The sequence below is a fragment of the Lagenorhynchus albirostris genome, chromosome 9, assembly GCF_949774975.1.
Source record: "Lagenorhynchus albirostris chromosome 9, mLagAlb1.1, whole genome shotgun sequence".
Taxonomy (NCBI): domain Eukaryota; kingdom Metazoa; phylum Chordata; class Mammalia; order Artiodactyla; family Delphinidae; genus Lagenorhynchus; species Lagenorhynchus albirostris.
In genome coordinates, this window is record NC_083103.1 from 24,231,885 (window position 1) to 24,250,905 (window position 19,021).

The 19,021-nt window shown below is 57.1% G+C and overlaps 1 protein-coding gene across 2 annotated transcripts in view; it reads left to right on the top strand.

Annotated features, from left to right (window-relative positions):
- The window catches only part of ABTB2 (ankyrin repeat and BTB domain containing 2), a 182,313-nt gene extending 169,351 nt beyond the window's left edge, over window positions 1-12,962 (top strand). For both annotated transcript variants that reach the window (XM_060159430.1, XM_060159431.1), the window contains exons 10-17: window positions 1,409-1,638; window positions 3,052-3,230; window positions 3,672-3,777; window positions 4,143-4,245; window positions 4,770-4,860; window positions 9,103-9,171; window positions 9,856-9,969; window positions 11,335-12,962. In XM_060159430.1, coding sequence (XP_060015413.1) covers window positions 1,409-1,638; window positions 3,052-3,230; window positions 3,672-3,777; window positions 4,143-4,245; window positions 4,770-4,860; window positions 9,103-9,171; window positions 9,856-9,969; window positions 11,335-11,532 — 1,090 coding nt within the window. In that variant the 3' untranslated portion in view covers window positions 11,533-12,962. The remainder of the gene's footprint in view (window positions 1-1,408; window positions 1,639-3,051; window positions 3,231-3,671; window positions 3,778-4,142; window positions 4,246-4,769; window positions 4,861-9,102; window positions 9,172-9,855; window positions 9,970-11,334) is intronic.
- Window positions 12,963-19,021: the final 6,059 nt, after the last annotated feature.

Consider the following 19,021-nt stretch of genomic DNA (forward strand, 5'->3'; position numbering starts at 1 on the left):
GAGCGCGTCTCGCTCCGGGAGCGGATGGTGGACCTTGCTTTGCGGGGGCCGGGGCTGCGAGAGGGCAGGGCTGAGAGCAGAGCCATTAGGCAGCTGAGGGGGCAGAGGGAGACAGGGAAGAGGTGAGTAGAAGGTAGAGAGGGCAGGCGGGACACCTGCTTCCCGTCCTCAAGCCCAGACTGTGCCCTTGCTGTGGCCCAGCGTGCTTCTGCCCCCCGCCCCCCGCCTTCTGCGCCCGGCCCCCGCTCTCACCCATCTCCACCAGCCCTGCCCTCAGGTACCACCTCGCAGGGCACGGCCTCCAGGCCTCTCTACCCCGCCCAGTGCCTGCGTTTCCCACCCCTCCCCACCGCTGTGGCCCCTTCACCCCGCGTGGAGTTGCCCCCTGCTCATCGGCTTCCCACTCTCTCTCTGGAACACGGGCTCCCTTGGGTGGGTGTGGTGGGCGCTCACCGTCATGTGCGAGCTCACGCCAGACCGGGCGCTCTGTTAAATTGCTGAACGGGCAGAGCTACAGCAGGATGACCCAGGTCCCTCGGGGGGTCCCTGCCGGGCCTCCATCACACAGAAGGGAAGGGGTGGGGGAGGGGTGGCCAGGGCCGCTGGGAGGAGGCTCAGCCCCAGTGACCTGTGGGCCTGGCCCTGCTGCAGCCTGCCCAGCGCCCCAGCCTACAGGCTGTGACAGAACGAGCCTGGGGCTTGAAGCTCTGGGTCTGAGTCTTCATCCTGCTCAGAGTGACCGTGAGCAAGACGTGGTCATCGCCCACGAATGGCGAGGTTCATGGGATTGCTCAGGTTAAATGCAGCGGTACACGGGAATATGCTCCGTCGAGCATCCCGTGTTCCACACGTCTGTGTATGTTAATGAATTCAGTATAAAATGCGGCTCCACTGCATTCTTACTAATGGAGGGAAAGTGAGTACAAGCATGTCCTATGTTTCGGACACGTTTACATGTGTCAAGTTGGCTGCTCTTAGGAGGACTGCTAGGTATCAGGCTCTGCATCTGAGGTCATCACATTGGCCTCACGTTAACTGGGACAGCATGATGCTGACGTCCTGTCCTACAGATGACAAAGCCGTCAGGGCTCAAGAGAGGTAGAACAACCTATCCGAGATCACACAGGATGGCAGAACCTGCTTGGTCTCAAAGCCCACGACTTCTCGTCACTACATGGATGGCAGAAGGGAGAGGTCTCCTGCACCTTCCCCTTACTCCCCAGGTGGCCAGGGATGGGGGTCGCTGGGAGCCCTGGCCCAGCCTGCCTGGGAGGGGAAGACCGTGAGCCTTTGTGCCCACAGATGCCCCGTAGCTGCCCATCTGGACCACGGGCCTCCAGAAGCCAGCTCAGCAGGCGCCGTCCGTGGCGGGAGCCTCAGGCATCACCCTCTGTCCCTTTACCCACAGGAACGTCCTGAGGAAGCTCCTGACGCAGCCGCAGCAGGCCAAAGCAGACGTGCTGTCCCTGGAGGAGATCCTGGCTGAGGGCGTGGAGGAAAGCGATGCGTCGAGCCAGGGCAGTGGCAGCGAGGGGACCGTGAGGCTGAGCCGGACGCGCACCAAGGCCCTCCAGGAGGCCATGTACTACAGCGCGGAGCACGGCTACGTGGACATCACCATGGAGCTGCGGGCACTAGGTGAGACCTTGCAGCGTACCAGTACACACGCACATGCACGCACACACACACTCACTCACTCACACACAGGCTCTGCTGCTCCTCAGGCCAGGAGAGGGCCAGGTAGCTGAGTGTAGGGCGGGGCTCAATTCCCCCAGGCCTGGTGACTGACAGCAGGACAGGGGCTGCCCTGAGCCTCAGACAGTCCTCCGTGGGGATGTGTCTCAGAGCCTCACCCCAGCCCTGTGCCCTCAGGTCCCCCAACCTCCCTGGTCAAGTCCTGGGATGTGTAGCTCTGGGAGCATCTGTAGCACTAGGGGTCTACATTTCTGGTCAACTAGATGCTCTCCAGTCCCTCAGCCAACCTCCCCACCTCCTTGGGTCTGCAAGCCTGCCGACCTCTCCTTCCCTCCTGGGAGGCTGGTCAGACAGACAGACTTGGGTGAGAGCCTAGCCCTGCCACGTTCGCTGGTGCTGATGACTCTCCTCTGTGAATGTGGTGTCGTCACGTGCAGCCCAGAGCCCAGTGCCAGCTCACCATCAGCACTCAGTGCACGATGACTCTCCCGGGGGCCATGACACACGAACGCCCGGCGCTGGGCCAAGGCAGCGGGAGGCCACGTGGCCCTGCTGTGGCAAGCCAGCCTCAGTGTTCTTCTCTGTGAAATGGGCTCCTCCATACAGTCGGTCAACCAGGGATGCTAACGTTACGCACGTTGTCGTGGGGGGTAGGGAATGCCATCGGTCCTTTTTTAACCCATGGTGAGGTGGGGGAGTAAGAAGCAATCCCTCTAATTATCAGAAACATCACTAGTTACTGTCGTGATGTTTACAAAGTAGTTGTAAGTTGCTCTGCGGCCCCGCCGACACACTCCAGGGAGCTGGTAAACAGTAATTACGTGGCACTGGATGTGCATAAACAGACCAGTGAGCTGGGCGATAGGACGGGGTTGATTTCAGGCTTCTAGACAGGCAGGGAGCCCCTGCGTCCCCAAGCACCCTGCATATCCTCCGGGTATCCGAGTCTCCCGGGCTACCCCTCGTAATTATAGTGGGTCCTCCTCCATAAGTCAGTCCAGGACCCAACAAGGAGTCGGGCCAGTGTGGGTGCTGGGATTGCGCTTGAAAGTCCCCAGGCTGAGCTGTGGATTTTCAGAGCTCGGGCTCCCTGCACTTGGTCCGGAGGCATTCCTCCACCTCATCTGACACGAACCCGGGTGCCCTCTGATCTCTCAGGGAGGCCCGTCAGTGTGAACGGAAGCTTTGCTTACTGGCTACACCGAGGGGGCTGGGGGCTGCCCCCTGCTCTGCAGACACTGGGCGCATCGCAAGAGAGCCTGCCAGGAAGGGGTTCATCGGGAGGCGGGCTCGGTGGCCCCCGCAGGGAACGCTCTGCCCAGGGGTGACTGCTGCCCTTCCCCTGCCCGGGCCCAGGCGTCCCCTGGAAGCTGCATGTGTGGATCGAGTCTCTGAGGACGTCCTCCTCCCAGTCTCGGTACTCGGTGGTGCAGAGCCTCCTGCGGGATTTCGGCTCCATCAAGGAGGAGGAATACAACGAGGAGCTGGTGACCGAGGGCTTGCAGCTCATGTTCGACATCCTCAAGACCAGCAAGGTGAGTGTCTCCGGGCAGGTCCCTGCCCCAAGCTCAGAGAACCCAGGCTCCAGAGCCCACGGCCCCAGCAGACCATGGGACGGACACAGAGACGGACGCATAGGAAGACAGACACAGGGACAACCCCTCCCACGGACAGATGGACACAGGGACCTTCACGCACGCGGGTGGTTGCCCACCCCACACGCAAACGCGCACCGCCTGGCTGCAGAGGCCGTGGATCTGTCTGGGCTGGAGCCCGGCCAGAAGAGCGATTTGGGGAATCAGTGTTGAAGGGACAGGCCTCCCTCACCAGGCCACCTCCAGGAGGAGCAAAAGGCAGCGGCTGCTCTGATCCTGGCCTGGACTTCTGAAGTTGGCCCGATGTAGCAGGAGCTATAAACAGACGGCCACAGGATGGGGGATTGAGCTCATGGCCCCTCCCTGCCTCTCCCCCCACAGAACGACTCTGTCATCCAGCAGCTGGCTGCCATCTTCATGCACTGCTACGGCAGCAGCCCTATTCCCAGCATCCCTGAGCTGCGCAAGACCCTGCCGGCCAGGCTAGGTGAGGCCTTCCCCACCGGCCACCCGCGCTTGCCAGGCCTCCCTCCCCTCCCCTCCCCTCCCCTGCCCTCCCCTCCCCTTCCCTGCCCTCCCCTCCCCTGCCCTCCCCTCCCCTCCCCTCCCCTGCCCTCCCTCCCTCCCTCCCCTCCCCTGCCCCTCCCCTCCCTCCCCTCTTCCTCTCCCCTCCCCCCTCCCCTCCCCCCTCCCCTTCTCCTCTCCCCTTTTCCTCTCCCTCTCCCTCTCCTCTTTGGCCTGGCCTCAGTTTCTCTGCTCTCCACATTCCCCACCCCATCTGCCCCCGGCACACATGTAAGAAACCCCTGGGGGCAGGCTCCTCAGTCACCCCCTCTCCTTCCCTACTGGCAGATCCTCACTTTTTGAACAACAAGGAGATGTCGGATGTGACCTTCCTTGTGGAAGGAAAGCTGTTTTATGCACATAAAGTCCTGCTGGTGACAGCTTCTAACAGGTAGGCAACCCGGATAATGAAGTCTCAGCTGCCGGGAGGCTGGGCAGCTTCATGTGGATACAAGGTGATGGACAGGATGGAGAAGAGCCTCTGCCCCCCACAGGGAGGTCACAGAGCGCGGAGGCCCCATCCGCCCCACGGCGGGCGTGGGACAAGTTGACAGAGGGACAGTCGAGGTGGGACCCAGAGTTCTCCAGGAGGAGCTCTGAGCCTGAATTCTTTCTGGCCAACTTGCTGCCTTTGATTATTAGAAAACATGAATGTTCTGGCATGGAAGTCAGTTTTCCAGCCACAGGCGTCACAGTCACTCATCCAGGGGGCAGCAGGGACAGAAGGGGCCCAGCCCAGCCGTCTGGACGATACAAAACGTCACTCGCCAAGAATTATTTTGAGAGCACGGCAGTAATTTCTAAAATGCTCCTGTGCCCTGGTGGCCAGTCAGGTGGTGGACGGTGCCGTTGCCACATGGCCATGGAGTGAAAGTCACGTTCAAGCCCCGTCCTGTCTCATCTCCTTGGCTCCAGGTTCAAGACACTGATGACCAATAAATCAGAGCAAGATGGCGACAGCAGCAAAACCATTGAGATCGGTGACATGAAGTACCACATTTTTCAGGTATGTGGACCTCAGTGCTGCACGCTTCTCAAGGGATGCCCCCTCCCCCCAGGAGCCCCACCCTGGCTTGTCCGTCTTGGCGGGAGCAGCCGTGAGTCGGTCATAATCTTCCCCTCCGTCCCCAGTGCCTTCTGTGTTTTGCTGAATCTCAGTGGTCAGGTTGGAGCATCTAGGTTTTTCCCAGGCAAAGGTAGCCGTTCCATTGTGACTTTGTAGCTTCAGAGCCTGTCTCGTGGGCCCTGAGCTCTAACCACCGGGTGAGGGGTCTGGGCAGACTGACGGACGTGTAAGGACAGGCGCACAGCACATGTGCAGCATGTGAGTCCTTGCTCCCCGGAGTGAGCTCCTAGAGTACAGGCGTTGCCTGCGTGCTTGTTGGGAATGCAGAACCTCAGGCCCCACCCCAGACACCCCACATTTTAACAAGACCCCAGTGGGTGGAGGGTGACGTGCGCGTGCACTGGTGTAGGTCAGTCACTCCTCCCGAGCATCGGACCCCAGCCATGCCGGCCAAGCAGAAATGGCTATGGTGAGCCCATCCTGGGTGTGGAAGATCAAGGTCAGGGCTTTCGATCTCTAAGCTGCCGAGAACCTCAGAGGCTGCATAATGGAAACTCCACAGGCTGGCCACCAGCAGGCGGGGTCTGCAGGAGGAGGCTGGCTGGGGTCTACGCTGAGCCCTGGTGGGGAGCTCCTTTCTCCAGTGATCTCCAGGCTGCAGGCATGACCCTCAGGGGCTGAGACTGAGGCCAAGAGGCAGCTGGTGGGTGGGTCCAGGACCTGGCCTTGCACAGGACAGGCTTGTGACTTAACGGGAGAGATCACAGCCTCACAGAAGCATTAGGAGCCACCATCCACAAGGGTTTGGTCCCCCTCATGTTCCCTGTAGTCATTCATTTAGCATTTAGTCACTTACAGGCACCGTGGAGACAGTGGTAAACGGGACAGGGACCCTGCCCTCCACGAGACAGGGTTATGAATTAATGGTATAGGTGTGGTGGGGAGGGCACTGGGAGAGCAGGACGGGGCATCTAACCCAAAGCTGCGGAGGAGGAAGTTTCTTGGAGGACGAGGGCAGCCAGCCAGGTATCGGGAGCTCCAGGTAGAGGAAGAAGTGCACGCAGGGTCTGAAAGCCAGAGACCACGACCTGTTCAGGAAATGCCCTCTGGCCTAGTCCCGGCAGCGATTCAGAAGAACATCCAGAATGAGGCTGAAGCTGCCCCCAAGAGCCACAGCATGAAGGGCCTGAGCTTTAACCCAAGGACAGATGGACGCTACTAGGAGGCCACCGTCATCACAGACACTTAGCCAGGCGTGGTTCCAAGTGCTTTGCCCCTGTTCTTCAGTTAAGCTTCCCAGCACAGTCCTAGGAGGTACAGGTGTGTTATCCCCTCTTGGTAGATGAGGGGTCACAGGCACAGAGAAGTTTGGTAACTTGTCTAAGGTCACAGAGCTGAGAAGTGACAGAGCCAGGATTCAATCTTAGGATGTGTGGAATGGTCCAGTTTGCATTACCTCACTCACTCTGGAGGGTGAGGAAGGGACCGGAGGGGGCGTGACTGCAGCCAGGGGACCAGATAGGAGGCTGTTGAGAAATCCAGCTAAGTGATGATGGTGACCAGGTAGTGGCAGCAGGATGGAGGGAAGTGGGCGAGGGGAGAGTGGATGGAACTCGGTGACTCATCGGGGTGGAAGACCCAGGGTCTGGCATGGGGTGTCTCCCCTCCCCCCTTTTCCCGTCCCTTGAGCCAAATTCACTGGGGAGAGGAGCAGCTCTAGAAACTTACTTGGCTAAGAAGCCCAAAGTCCAGGTGAGTTGGAGTATGAGGTGGGGTCAGGCTCTGACACAGGAGGTGGGTCTGAGAAGGGCAGAAGGGATTGGGCGGGAGTCGCGGGGGGGGGGGGGGGCAAGGGCACACGTGTGGCTCGGGTGACCGCTGCCATCAAGGCTGCATTCACTCAGCAGGGGAGGGTGCCTGTTCCGGGACAGGCTGGGCAGCCCTTGATGACTTCTCGGGGTTGTCACGAGGGTAGACGGGGACAACAGGTCTAACGTCGGGGCACACGTGAGCCTGGGCATATTAGCCTCTGGCCTCGCCCCATGGGTCCTCTGGGGACAGAGCTCTGCCATCACTGGTGGGGAGCCCGAAGCCATCAATCCAGGGCCGGTGCTCCCTAAAAAAGCCTAAAAGTTTCAGAGCAGCCCCCAAACATCTCATTGGCTCTCACAGCACAAAGAGAAATGGCGGTCATTATTTGTTTTCTAGAACAGGAAACAGAGGCCCAAGGAGAGCTAAGCAGTGCTATCATCCAATAGAAAGATAATGCAGGCCACACAGGTAATTTAAAATTGCTTAGTAGCCACAGAAACAAAAAGGAACAGGTGAAACGAATTTTAATATTATTTAACTTAATATAGCCAAAATAGTGTCATTTCAACATATAAAAAATTAATGAAATGTTTTACATTCTTTTTTTCACACTAAGTGTTCAAAATCCAGCTCTGACACAACACGTGTTAACTCAGAGCAGCCACGTTTCAAATGCTCAAAAGCCACACATGGCCAGTGGCTATTGCATTAGCACCGGTCTAGACACTTGCCAAGGTCACTGCCGACTAAACCCAGGCCTTTGGGGGAGAGCCCTGCCATTGAGACGTGGCTCTTGACCCCAGGCCTGTCCCTGCAGCATCAGTGGCCTCCCTGTGGTCACATTCCTGGTGGCCCACTCTGGGCAGGAGGAAGCCTGGCAGCCCCTGCAGCCGGTCCTGACAGCTGCTCACAGGGCGGCCAGTCCAGCCCCACAGGCTGCCCGCCAGCAGCCCAGCTCCCTCAGCCAGCCTCCAGAAGGGCAGTTCTGCTCTGACTCCTGTGGACTCGTGTGCATTCAGGTGACCTCAGGGAGATGCCTGGGCCTGGCCAAAACCAGCTACCAAATGCAGCAGGAGGCTGCCTTCCAGGCCAGGAAGGGGAGCTGCAGGCTGTCACCTGTCTCCGAGCCTCTATCCCTGGGCCCCTTCTCACCTAGGGGCTGCCCTGAGGCCATCCCTTAGCAAAGAATCCCTGCAAATGTGACCTACCCCACTCTCAGCCCTGGGCGTTCAGGGCTGTCCTGCTGGTGCTGTGGTCAGCACCCACTCAGCTGCATGGGGATGGCAGAGGAAGCCAGGTGTGGGCCCGGTACCACCTGGAGCCGTGGGACACATGGACACATACGTGTAACTGTAGGATCGCCACGTGAGCTCCAGCAGGGGCTGGGGAAGGCCTTCGGGGGCCCCCGCTCCTCTGAGGCGGAGAGACTGATGTCTCCTGGACAGGCCTTGGGCCTGGATGAGGCTGGTGGGCCCTCCCCACTCCCCACCTCCCCCAGGTTGGGCTCCTTCCCTCTGGTGCCGCTTCCGGCCTGGGGGCCAGTCCTAACAGAGCCTGACTGTGCTGGCTGGAGCCATGTTTACTTACACACTTGCCAGCTCCTTGCTGGGGCCGTTTCTTCAGCCAACCAGGGAGAATCACTTTTCTTTTTCCAACTGGGAAACTCCCCAGTGTCCAGCATGATGGCAGAGCTTGTAACTCAGACCTCAGTGGAACTAAAATATAGCCTCCCTCCCCACAGGCCACCTCATGTGGCGTCCCAGGGCCCTCTGCTCCCAAGAATCCTGAAGGTCCTGGGCTGGTCAGCAAGGTGACCTCTGGACCAGATCCCTGTCCCAGCTCTGCAACTTACTTTCCAGGAGGGAGTCGGGATCTGGCTGTCACCTCCACATGGAGGCCTAGCGCCGACAGGGAGATCAGGAGTTGGGATCCTGAGGGTGGCCCGTCAGACAGTCACCCCCTCAGAGCCCCACCTCCCCCTCTCCCAGCCCCAGACTTAGAATTTCGGTAAAAGGAGAAACGAGCGGCATGGTGCCTGGTGGTGAGCTGGAAGGGTTCTGGGGAGGGGGGTCAGCCCCCCTCCCTGGCCTCAGTTTCCCCAGCTGTGAGTAGTATCTGCCCTCCTGGGCTCACAGGTCTGTCGTGAGGATTGAAGTGAAACCACTCTGTGGAAGGAAGCTTGCCACACGCATTCCAGGGAAAACACAAAAATGTCTGACGAGAGTCGGGGGAGGTGCAGATGTCAGCACACAGAGGTCAGGGGGCACCAGGAGGCCGGCAGCGGCTGGAGTGGCACTCCAGGGGTGCCGGGTGAGGACTTCGGTGCTGTGGGTCCATCTGGCGCTCACACCGGGCCTCTCCTCCCTACAGATGATGATGCAGTATCTGTACTACGGGGGAACAGAATCCATGGACATCCCCACCGGCGACATCCTGGAGGTGAGGACCTGGCCGGTCTGCCCGGCCCCAGGGGGAGGAGCAGGGAGGCCATGAGCCTGGCCCCCAGTCCCGCCATGCCTGTGTCCCCGGCCTGCGACATCTTCCAGGTCTCAACCCCGCTCTCAGAAACACAGCACTTGGAGAGATGAGGAGGGAAGGAAGGTGGCCTCTGTAAGGACCTCCTGGTTCCCTGCTGGTCCTTGCTCTTCTGGCGACGGGAAGCACCATCCCAAGAGAGTGGGAAATTGTGCACCCACGGAGCCCGGCCTCCCGGGCCACACCTCGGGGTTAGAGAGGGCCACCCCTGAGGACGGAAGGCCCAGGAGGATCAGAAGGCAGCGAGGCCTTCTCCTCACCAGGTCACTGCTCAGAGAACAGACCCGCTGCTGGCCGTGCACCTGGCTAGAAGTAGATGAGCAGGCAGCTTGTAGTTGAAGGCCTCCTGACGTCAGAAATCCCAAGCAGCGTCTGTCACCCATCCGGTGCCACCCGAGGTGTCCCAGCCAGTACGTAGAGAGCCTAGAGTAGAAATAAATCTAGGCCGCCAGACTTGACTGGCAGCGGGGGAGGGCCCTGGAGGTCGGGAGGAAGCGGAGCACACAGCACAAAGCAGCGGTCTGTTCCGTGATGCCTGGGCCGCAGACCTGGCCATGCATACCCACGGCCTCCTTTGCCTCCTGCCAGCTGCTGTCAGCTGCCAGCTTGTTCCAGCTGGACGCCCTGCAGCGGCACTGCGAGATCCTGTGCTCCCAGACCCTGAGCGTGGAGAGCGCCGTGAACACCTACAAGTATGCCAAGGTGAGGAGCCCTGATGCCCGCCAGCTGCCTCCCAACACACACTCTGCTCCACTGTTGCCTGGCTAGAAAATGCAGGTGGCCAGGCAGCTTTGAAGGGCACTGTAAGTCCCTCTGTGGCCTGGCGTCACTGCTGCCCAGTGGGGCAGCATCGCAGCCTGGGAGCTGAGCTGTGAGCCGGGTGGATCTCAGTTCCCATCCCAGCCGTGCTGCGCCAGGCTGTGAGACCTGGGCCAAGATGCTGAGCCTCTCTGAGTCAAATCAGCTCCCCAGGCACTACTTGATTTTCTTCCCGGCACGGCCCTCCTTATTCTTCCTCCTCTCAGCAAACGCCATGGTCATCTGCCACATCTAGAAACGCTCCTGAAACACATCAGCAGTCCCTCCCCTTCCCTCCATCTCCATTGTCCCCTCTCGTGGACAACTGCTGCCCTGGCCTCCACACTTCCTGGCTTTCACCCTGCAATCCACAAGACTCTTGGAAAAGTGTAAAGACCGTGTCACTCCCCTACGTAAACCCTCCAAAGGTTTTCCACTGCAAACTAAATAATCCAGCCCTTATCTGTCGCCTATTACGTGGGCCCCAGGACCCTGTCCACATCTCCCCTTCTGATGCCGCCCCTCTGCCTTCACCCAGCCACGCGGCCCACGTCTCTCAACTCATTCCCACCGCAGAACTCCTGCGATCACTGTCCCCTCCCCTCCGGTAAAGCTCTTCCCAAGCCCTGTTGATTTCCCCAGGCCTCCCCCAAGTCACACACCTCTCTGCCCCTTCACCCACTCTCACGTCCTCTCAGCACTGACCCCAGTCTGTGGTTTCCTGGCCTGGTTGGTTCCTTGGCTTCCCTGTCTTCCTGAACTGGAACATCAGCTCTGAGACAGCATCGCAGACCTGGGCCTCGAGGCCTGTGCCCAGCACCTGGCCCAGAGCGGGCACTCCATATTTGTTGACCTGAAATAGTTACTGAGCGTTTACCAGGTGAACACTCGTGTGCTGGGCCTTGTGCTGGACATACCACAGTGGGCAGTCCCTGCCCTTAGTGAGGGAGCTGCCAATCCAATAGGGATGACTGGCATTCAACAAGCCATCACCAGTGGGACCTAGGCCAAGAACAAGATTTCAGGGATGTTCCTGGTGGCACGGCTGGGATTTGAACCCCGATCAGTCTAACCCCAAGGAGAGGCTTATGGAAGGAATTCAGATAAGGGGCCAGTCACCCCAAGAGATAGGACATGCCTCCCCCAGGTTGAGGCTTGAAGCTGGGCCTTAGCCCATGGGTACTATTTGGAGGTGAGGGTAGGGGAAGGTTTCAGGCAGGGCTGTGCTGACATAGTGGGTCTCACCCCCTCCCTCTCCCTGCCCCACAGATCCACAGCGCCCCCGAACTGGCCCTGTTCTGTGAGGGCTTCTTCCTCAAGCACATGAAGGCCCTGCTCGAGCAGGACTCCTTCCGGCAGCTCATCTACGGCCGCAGCAGCAAAGTGCAGGGCCTGGACCCCCTGCAGGACCTGCAGAGCACCCTGGCGGAGCGCGTGCACTCTCTCTACGTCACCTCACGTGTGTGAGGTTGGGGGATGGCTGGCTCTGGGCCAGGCTCTGTCGCCAGGCATCCTAGCGGGTGGGAAGGGCCGGGAGCAAGTGCTTCCCGGGGTGCCTGGGCCAGCACGTAGCCGGGGCCTGTGGGCACGCTGGGGCGCTGCTGGGTGGAGGCTGGTTACAGGCCCTCTTGGAGCCAGACCTGGGCAGGCCCAGAACTAACCACTGGCTCAACCAGTGATGGGCCAAGGGCAGGTGTGGCCAAAAGGTGGCTCTTCCCCCAACCCCTCCCCGACACCTACGGCTCGCACCTTGAGGGCCGCCATGCACTCACCGTCATGTGATCCTGACTCAGCTCTGCTCGACACAGCTTCAGATCGTGCCCTCCCCCTGGGGCCTCAGGCAGCTCAGACTGTCCAAACTGGGGCTCTTCGGGGGTGTGGGCATCCTTATGAGTGTACAGAACGTATGTTCTGTCTGGGCCCCGGGCCATTTCAGTCAAAACTTGGTATTTTCCCTCAATGTCACGTCCGAAAGGCTGCCCAAACCCTGAACTTACTCAGGGCCGTGCCTTTGAAAGACGACGTGGGCCTCCAGGGGGCCGGGGATCGTGCACAGAGGGTCACTTGGAGTCCGTTCTCTTGGTGTCTGGCCTCCTTTGGAGTCGGGGTCGGGCCGGTGCGGGGGGAGTCGCCGTCCTGCTCAGAGAGTGGTTGGCAGAAGGCAGTTCGTTCCCCTGAACGCCTTTAACGCTTTTGGTCTGAGCCAAGAGTGGCGTGGGGTACAGTGGAGGAGCCTGGTGGCCTCAGCTTTTGTTGCTGCTGTTTTCAGGGTCGATGCTGAAATCCCAAGCCTAGAATTAGGCTGCCTCTGTGGGCTCCGGAGGCAGAGCCCCAAACGGCCCCCCTGGTCCAGTTTCTCCAGTGAAAAAGTCCTTTAATTTGGGTTGGAGAGCAGGGCCCACACTTCCCACTGGGAACTGCGGGTCTTAGGGATTTAAAGGACGGGGCAGGGGTGGAAGGGAAGGACTGGGAGAGGAGGCCCTTCTACTTCTTCCCCGCTACCTGCCCCTGACATTCTGCAGGCTCCAGGCTCCCCTGGGGTGGAGACACACCGTTGGGCCTAGACCCTTGTCGTATTTATGGGCCAGACACTGGGGGCACCTTCTGGACAGCTTGTGCTGGATGTCGCCTTCAGCTGTCTGGCCGTACCTTAGAAACTATTTATTCACCAGAAGCCCCAGGCACTTTAGGAGGTGTCACTTCGGTCACCTTGAAAAACCCCTGGGGGCTTGCAACCGTGGAAAATATTTTCAACTAGCTGCTTGAGCTGGATGTACAAAGGAATAGGCGTTATTTTATTGCTGTAATATTGTACGATACTGTAACTATATATTAATGTTGTCACTTATTGTAAATGTACTATGGTTTTATTAACAATAAACACTTGTTAACAATGACCTTGGCCTCATGGCTCCTGATAGAGGGTTACCCAAAGTTCAGAGCTGGGGAGGAGCCCATTTAGGACCAGGAAGAGAACCCAGAGCCGATTCCCTGGTTACTTGGGGCACTCATGTCTCAGAGGGAAAGAACCCCTGCTGGAAGCTGTGCTGTGGCCACCTGCCAACCCCTGTCCTACCCTATTTAGTACCCGAGCCTGGGTCCAGCCCTCACTGGGCCTTAGTTTTCCTGTTCTGTCAAATGGGGTAGGTGTGTTCCCATTCGTTAAGCACTTAAGTGCCACTGAGCTGGACTGGAAGGACGGGAACACAATGCCAGGAATAAGACAGCTGTCAGATTTTTCACAGAACTGGAACAAATAATCCTAAAATTTATATGGAACCACAAAAGACCGAGAATAGCCAAAGCAATCTTGAGGAAAAAGAAAGCAGGAGGCCTAACCCTCCCAGACTTCAGACAATACTACAAAGCTACAGTAATTAAAACAACATGGTGTTGGCACAGAAACAGACATATGGATCAGTGGAACAGAACAGACAGCCCAGAAATAAACCCACTCACCTATGGTCAATTGATCTTCAACAAAGGAGGCAAGAATATACAGTGGAAAAAAGACAATCTCTTCAGCAAGTGGTGTTGGGAAAGCTGGACAGCTGCATGCAAATCAATGAAGTTAGAACATACCCTCACACCATACCCAAAAATAAACTCAAAATGGCTTAAAGACTTACTTAAATATAAGACATGACACCATACAACTCCTAAAAGAGAACATGGGCAAAACATTCTCTGACATAAATTATACCAATGTTTTCTTAGGTCAGTCTCCCAAGGCAACAGAAATAAAAGCAAAAATAAACAAATGGGACCTAATCAAACTTAATAAGCTTTTGCAAAGCAAAGGAAACCATCGATGAAACAAACAACCTACAGACTGGGAGAAAATATTCACAGATGATGTGACCAACAAGGGCTTAATTTCCAAAATATACAAACAGCTCATACAGCTCAATATCAAAAAACAAACAACCCAATCGAAAAATGGGCACAAGACATAAAGAGACATTTCTCCAAAGACATACAAATGGCCAGTAGGCACATGAAAAGATGCTAATTATTAGAGAAATGCAAATCAAAACTACAATGAGGTACCACCTCACCCCGTCAGAATGGCCATCATCAAAAAGTCTACAAACAATAAATGCTGCAGAGGGTGTGGAGAAAAGGGAACCCTCCTACACTGTTGGTGGGAATGTAAATTGGTACAGTCACTATGGAGAACAGTATGGAGGTTCCTCAAAAACTAAACACAGAGTTGCCATATGACCCAGCAATCCCATTCCTGGGTATATATCCAAAAAAATCTATAATTCAAAAAGATACATGCACCCCTATGTTCACAGCAGCACTATTTACAATAGCCAAGACACGGAAACAACCTAAACGTCCACGGACAGATGGATAAAGAACATGTGGAACATACATACAATGGAATATTACTCAGCCATGAAAAAGAACTCAGCAACACAGATGGACCTAGGGATTATCGTACTAAGTGAAGTCAGACACAGAAGGACAAATACCATATGATATCACTTATATGTGGAATCTAAAATACGACACAAATGAGCGTATCTATGAAATGGACTCAGAGCACAGACCTGTGGTTGCCACGGGGGAGGGCTGTGGGGGAGGGGTAAACTGGGAGTTTGGGATTAGCAGACGCAAAGCATTATATACAGAAGGCATCAACAACTAGGTCCTACTGAACAGCACAGGAACTAGATTCAATATCCTATGATAAACCATAATGGAAAATACAAAAAAGGATATATATATATATATATATATCTGAATCACTTTGCTGTAGAGCAGAAATTAACATTGTAAATCAACTATACTTAAAACTGTTTAGAAAGACAGCTGCCAGAGGGCTTTGCTGATCTGCCCCGAGGCCAGGTTCCCCACACCCCTGATGCAGGGGGCTGCTGGGATAGTTGTTTGCAAACCCTCCCTCACACAGTCAAAATCTGTGTGGCTCAGCACAGGAAGAGGGGGGCCTGAGGAGGGACCCTGCTGAGCCCAAGCTGGCTGTGTTACCTGTTAATGCAGGGAGGACCGGAAGCCAGTGACTCAAGCCCAAGGGTTTTCTGGGGTCGGCTGTAGTTTGTCTTAGGTGTGAAGTCCAGGCAGAAATAAAGGCTTTGAAAAATGTTTCCTGCCTGCAGCAGGCAGAGAAATTCCTAAGGCTGCTGGGAACACTGACTGGCGTGGCTGTGGTTCGGTGACCGACAGGCCAGGACTCAGGAGCTGGGGGACAACGTGAAGACCGCACGGGGTCAGTCCCGGGAAAGGCCTGCTGTGGGCTTTGCTTGGTGGAGCCCAGGCAGGGCAGCCTGGGGCCCTGGCCTCTGTGGGGAGAGGGCTCAGCACGGACCATGGCGCCCTCTGGGGGCCTTGGGGAGGAGACGCGCCCCTCAGCACCATCCTCCTGGTCCGAGGCCCCTGAGGGAGCTTGCGGGGTGGTCCCTCCCCAGCACTTGCCACCTGCAGGGGATCCCCCGCAGAGGTCCGTGTCCACCCTCCCCACAAGTCCCCCAGCCCTGCAGGACGTGCCTCAGTCAAGCACGCAGCCTAAGAGGCAAGATCTAGTCAGCACCTGGCTCCAGACGGGAGCTCAGCCATATTTTCTCTTTTTGGGGGGCAGACGGTTGAAGGGAAGGTGAGATAAGGGAGGGGTGGGACCCTTTTGAGCCTGCGTGTAGCAGAAACACGCTCTAAAGCAGGCACTTAAATAAACAGAAAAACATCAGACATTCTCCAAGGGGCCAGGAGGACTAGAACAGAAATGGGGGTGTGTCTGGTCACCTCACTTGCCCCGGCGGCCGGGCCTCCTCGTCGGGCCGCTGCTCCGGAGCATGGGGCGCCTCTCGTCCGCTGCCTGCTCCAGGCTGTCGGCAGCCAAAGAAGACAGTGAACTTCTCCTTAGCAGGAGTCCCTGAAAAGCAAGGGGGACTTGGCTCTACTCTAGCTGCCCCGCAGGCAGTGAAAGCTGGGCTAACTCAGCCGGAATCTCCACAGGAAAGCCATCCGGAGCAGAGGGAGCCCGAGTCCAGCCACCAAAGCCCACACCGAGCCTGCCCTCCTCAGCAGCATCCGGCCCCCTGCTCTCCTCCTCCCCATACTTCCCTTTCCTTTCTGCTCCTGCCGGTTGGTTGCCCGATAGCATCCAGATGCCGGATTATCACAGCTTTCTCCTCAGCAGAAGCGACACAAGAAAAGCTTCAGCATCCCCCTTTCCTGCTGCCCCACCCTTCTGCAGAATCCACACCACCTTTCAACTTTCACCAGTTGTTTACAGAGTGGAGGGCAGCCGTCTGGAGTCTGAACTGCCTATTCAGGCCCTGGGGATGCCAACCCCGCCCCCTCCAGGCCTTCGGACCGGCTGGTGTAATGGCCTCTGATAATGAGTCTACATTTGTCCAAGGTGACGGTCACTGATTTCCTCCCCTCCCCCAGCCTCACAGCCCCCTTTGTGTCATCTCCTGGTCACCCCGGAGTCCTCTGGGACTGTGGGGGACAGATGAGCACTGGAAGCGCTGAAGCCGGCCAGTACTGGCCCCCTCCCAGCTGGGGGGGGGCGGGGTGGGGGGGTGGAGACCATTGAGGACTCTTCTTTGTTCAGGCTTCTTCAGCCCCTTCCCCAGGCTGGTGACAGCATTCATAGGCAGCCTATCTGAATTCATTTTGCAAGTGAGATTTCCTGAGACAGCGAGCTTTACAGATGTCACTCTGTCTGGAGGCCAGATGGTGAGGTCTGGGGGAGGCGTGCCTTTTCAGGTTTGGAGGAGAACCCAAGATCACAACCACCAAGTGCAGAGACCTGTTTAGGAACACACGCTTTGCAAATAAAAAGGCCAAGACTGTACATAGTAGGTGAAATGCTCACTTCCTTTTCATGCGCAGAGGGAAAGGCTGTCAGTCAAGAGGCTTGTCAGAGAACAGAGCTGGCCTGGTCTGACTACAAAGCGCACGCTCCTAGCTGCCCCGGTGGGCCTCTTCTAGCACAGGCTGTGGTTTAGAACAAAGCCAGACAGGCCTCATTCAGCCCATCTTAGCGCTCGCGGGTAACGAGCAGCTCCCCGGGCTGCACTGGCACATGCCACAGAACCCAGAGAGGCTTGGTGAGCGCCTGCTGCAGGCCGGGCGCCGTTCTCAGCTCCTCAGGCCGGCTGCGTGAGGGAGGGGCTGTCATTACCACCTGCGGTTTACAAAGATGTGGACCTGGGTTACGAGGTGTACCCCAGGTCACAGCAAGGGCCAGGCAGAGCCAGTGTCAAGGCCAGGAAGGCTCCCTGGAGCAGATCAGAGGACGGGCGTTGGGGCTAGAGGGGCCGAGCAAGGGCCCGGCCGATCTGGGTCCTGCAGCTGTGGGACGATGCGGCTGGAGAGCTTTAAGATGCCACTCGGCTCAGACCATTTGGGGCTGTGACTTTGCTTTTCAGCCACTCTCCTTAAGAAAACCCTCTTTGAAAGGCAGGCTCAGGCACTCACCTGAGAAAAACGGATCAAATTTTTTTTTTCATCTCTAAACTTTCCTTCAGACTTAATAGGGGGTCTGCAGCTCCAGGAGACAAAAGGCCCTACGCCTACGGGGACAAGGCGCGGTGGTCCCAGGTACGCAGTCAGAATCTGCTTGTCTCCCCATGGCCATCTGTCCTGGGAGTTGCACGTTTAATCCTCTTTGGTCCAGAAGCGCCCTTTCCTTCCCCGTCCACACGCTAGACTTCTAGGAACCAGATTACCTATCAGGGCTGAGGAAAGGACCTATTTGGACTCACAGAGGACCAGTCCTTTTAAAGTCTATGAAAAACCAAGGAAGATCAGTAACCAAGGCCACCACATGAATTTTTTTTAAATAAGGAAAAATACAGAAGCTGAAATCCGACACGGTCAGCGAGCTCCGAAGGATCGCCATTAACCCACATGCGGAAGCGGGGAGAAAGGCGGATCAGAACCAGAACGCAACGGAACTCACTTCCACTCTGAGCTTTCCTTGCACCTGGTGACGTGGATGAGGAACAATCCTACAGGACCAGCAGAGAGGAAATTCCCTGGCCGTCCAGTGGCTAGGACTCTACGCTTCCACTGCAGGGGGCCCTGGTTCGATCCCTGGTTGGGGATGCAGGGTCAAGGTTTCAATAACAATGGTATCAGATTCAGGACTGGAAAGCAGACACCATCAAACATTCCAAAATACACCACATAATTGCCGTGGAGAGGACCAAACGACCTGACAGGAGCTAGGCAGGAGAGGCCAGCTAGCTGGCTTCCAGGTGCCGTCCCAAGTCCCTCGGAACCACCACAGTGAGCACCGGTCAGCACGGCCACTTCTCCCACGGGCTCCTGGGTCCGTAAGCCCTGGCCACGCTGCCCACCCTCGGCCTTGATGCCAGCACCGTCCCAAGTGTACCAGCAGCCAAGATCCACCGAAAGAAATGAGCAACGTGCAACTTCCGCCTACGTTCAGTTGACGAGCACACGGCCAGCTGATCTTTCTAGGATATAATTTATTAAAAATAGAGTCTCTAACCCCCTCAATCCCTGCTAGCAAAAGGGTCTTTCCCAACATTTTTTCCCAAATGGATGAAATACCAGGTATTGGGGACTCAGATGTCATATCCTCCCTCTCCTAAGAACTCAGGCTTTTCTGGGCCACTGCCAGGGCCAGGAGAGGAACAGCACACGGCAGTGTGGGTCCCAGGACGCCAGTCCTGGCTGGACTAGAGCCTCTGCAGCTCCAGGCCCCAGGGAGTTTGGACGAGTTCATAACAAGAGGCCCCGGTGCTCCCCCAGCAGCCTCCTGAACATCCCCAGAAGACTGTGTACTTGACGCCCGAGAAGGAACAAGAGCCAGCGTGGCTTCTACGCGTGCGAGAAGGAACCGAAAAACCTGGGCCCAAAGCAAGCTATGAACGAATGGGGAGACAGGCCTGGACTGGGGGGAGGAAAGACGGTGCCGGAGGATCGCCAAGCATCGAGTTCTAAGCCGACCCAC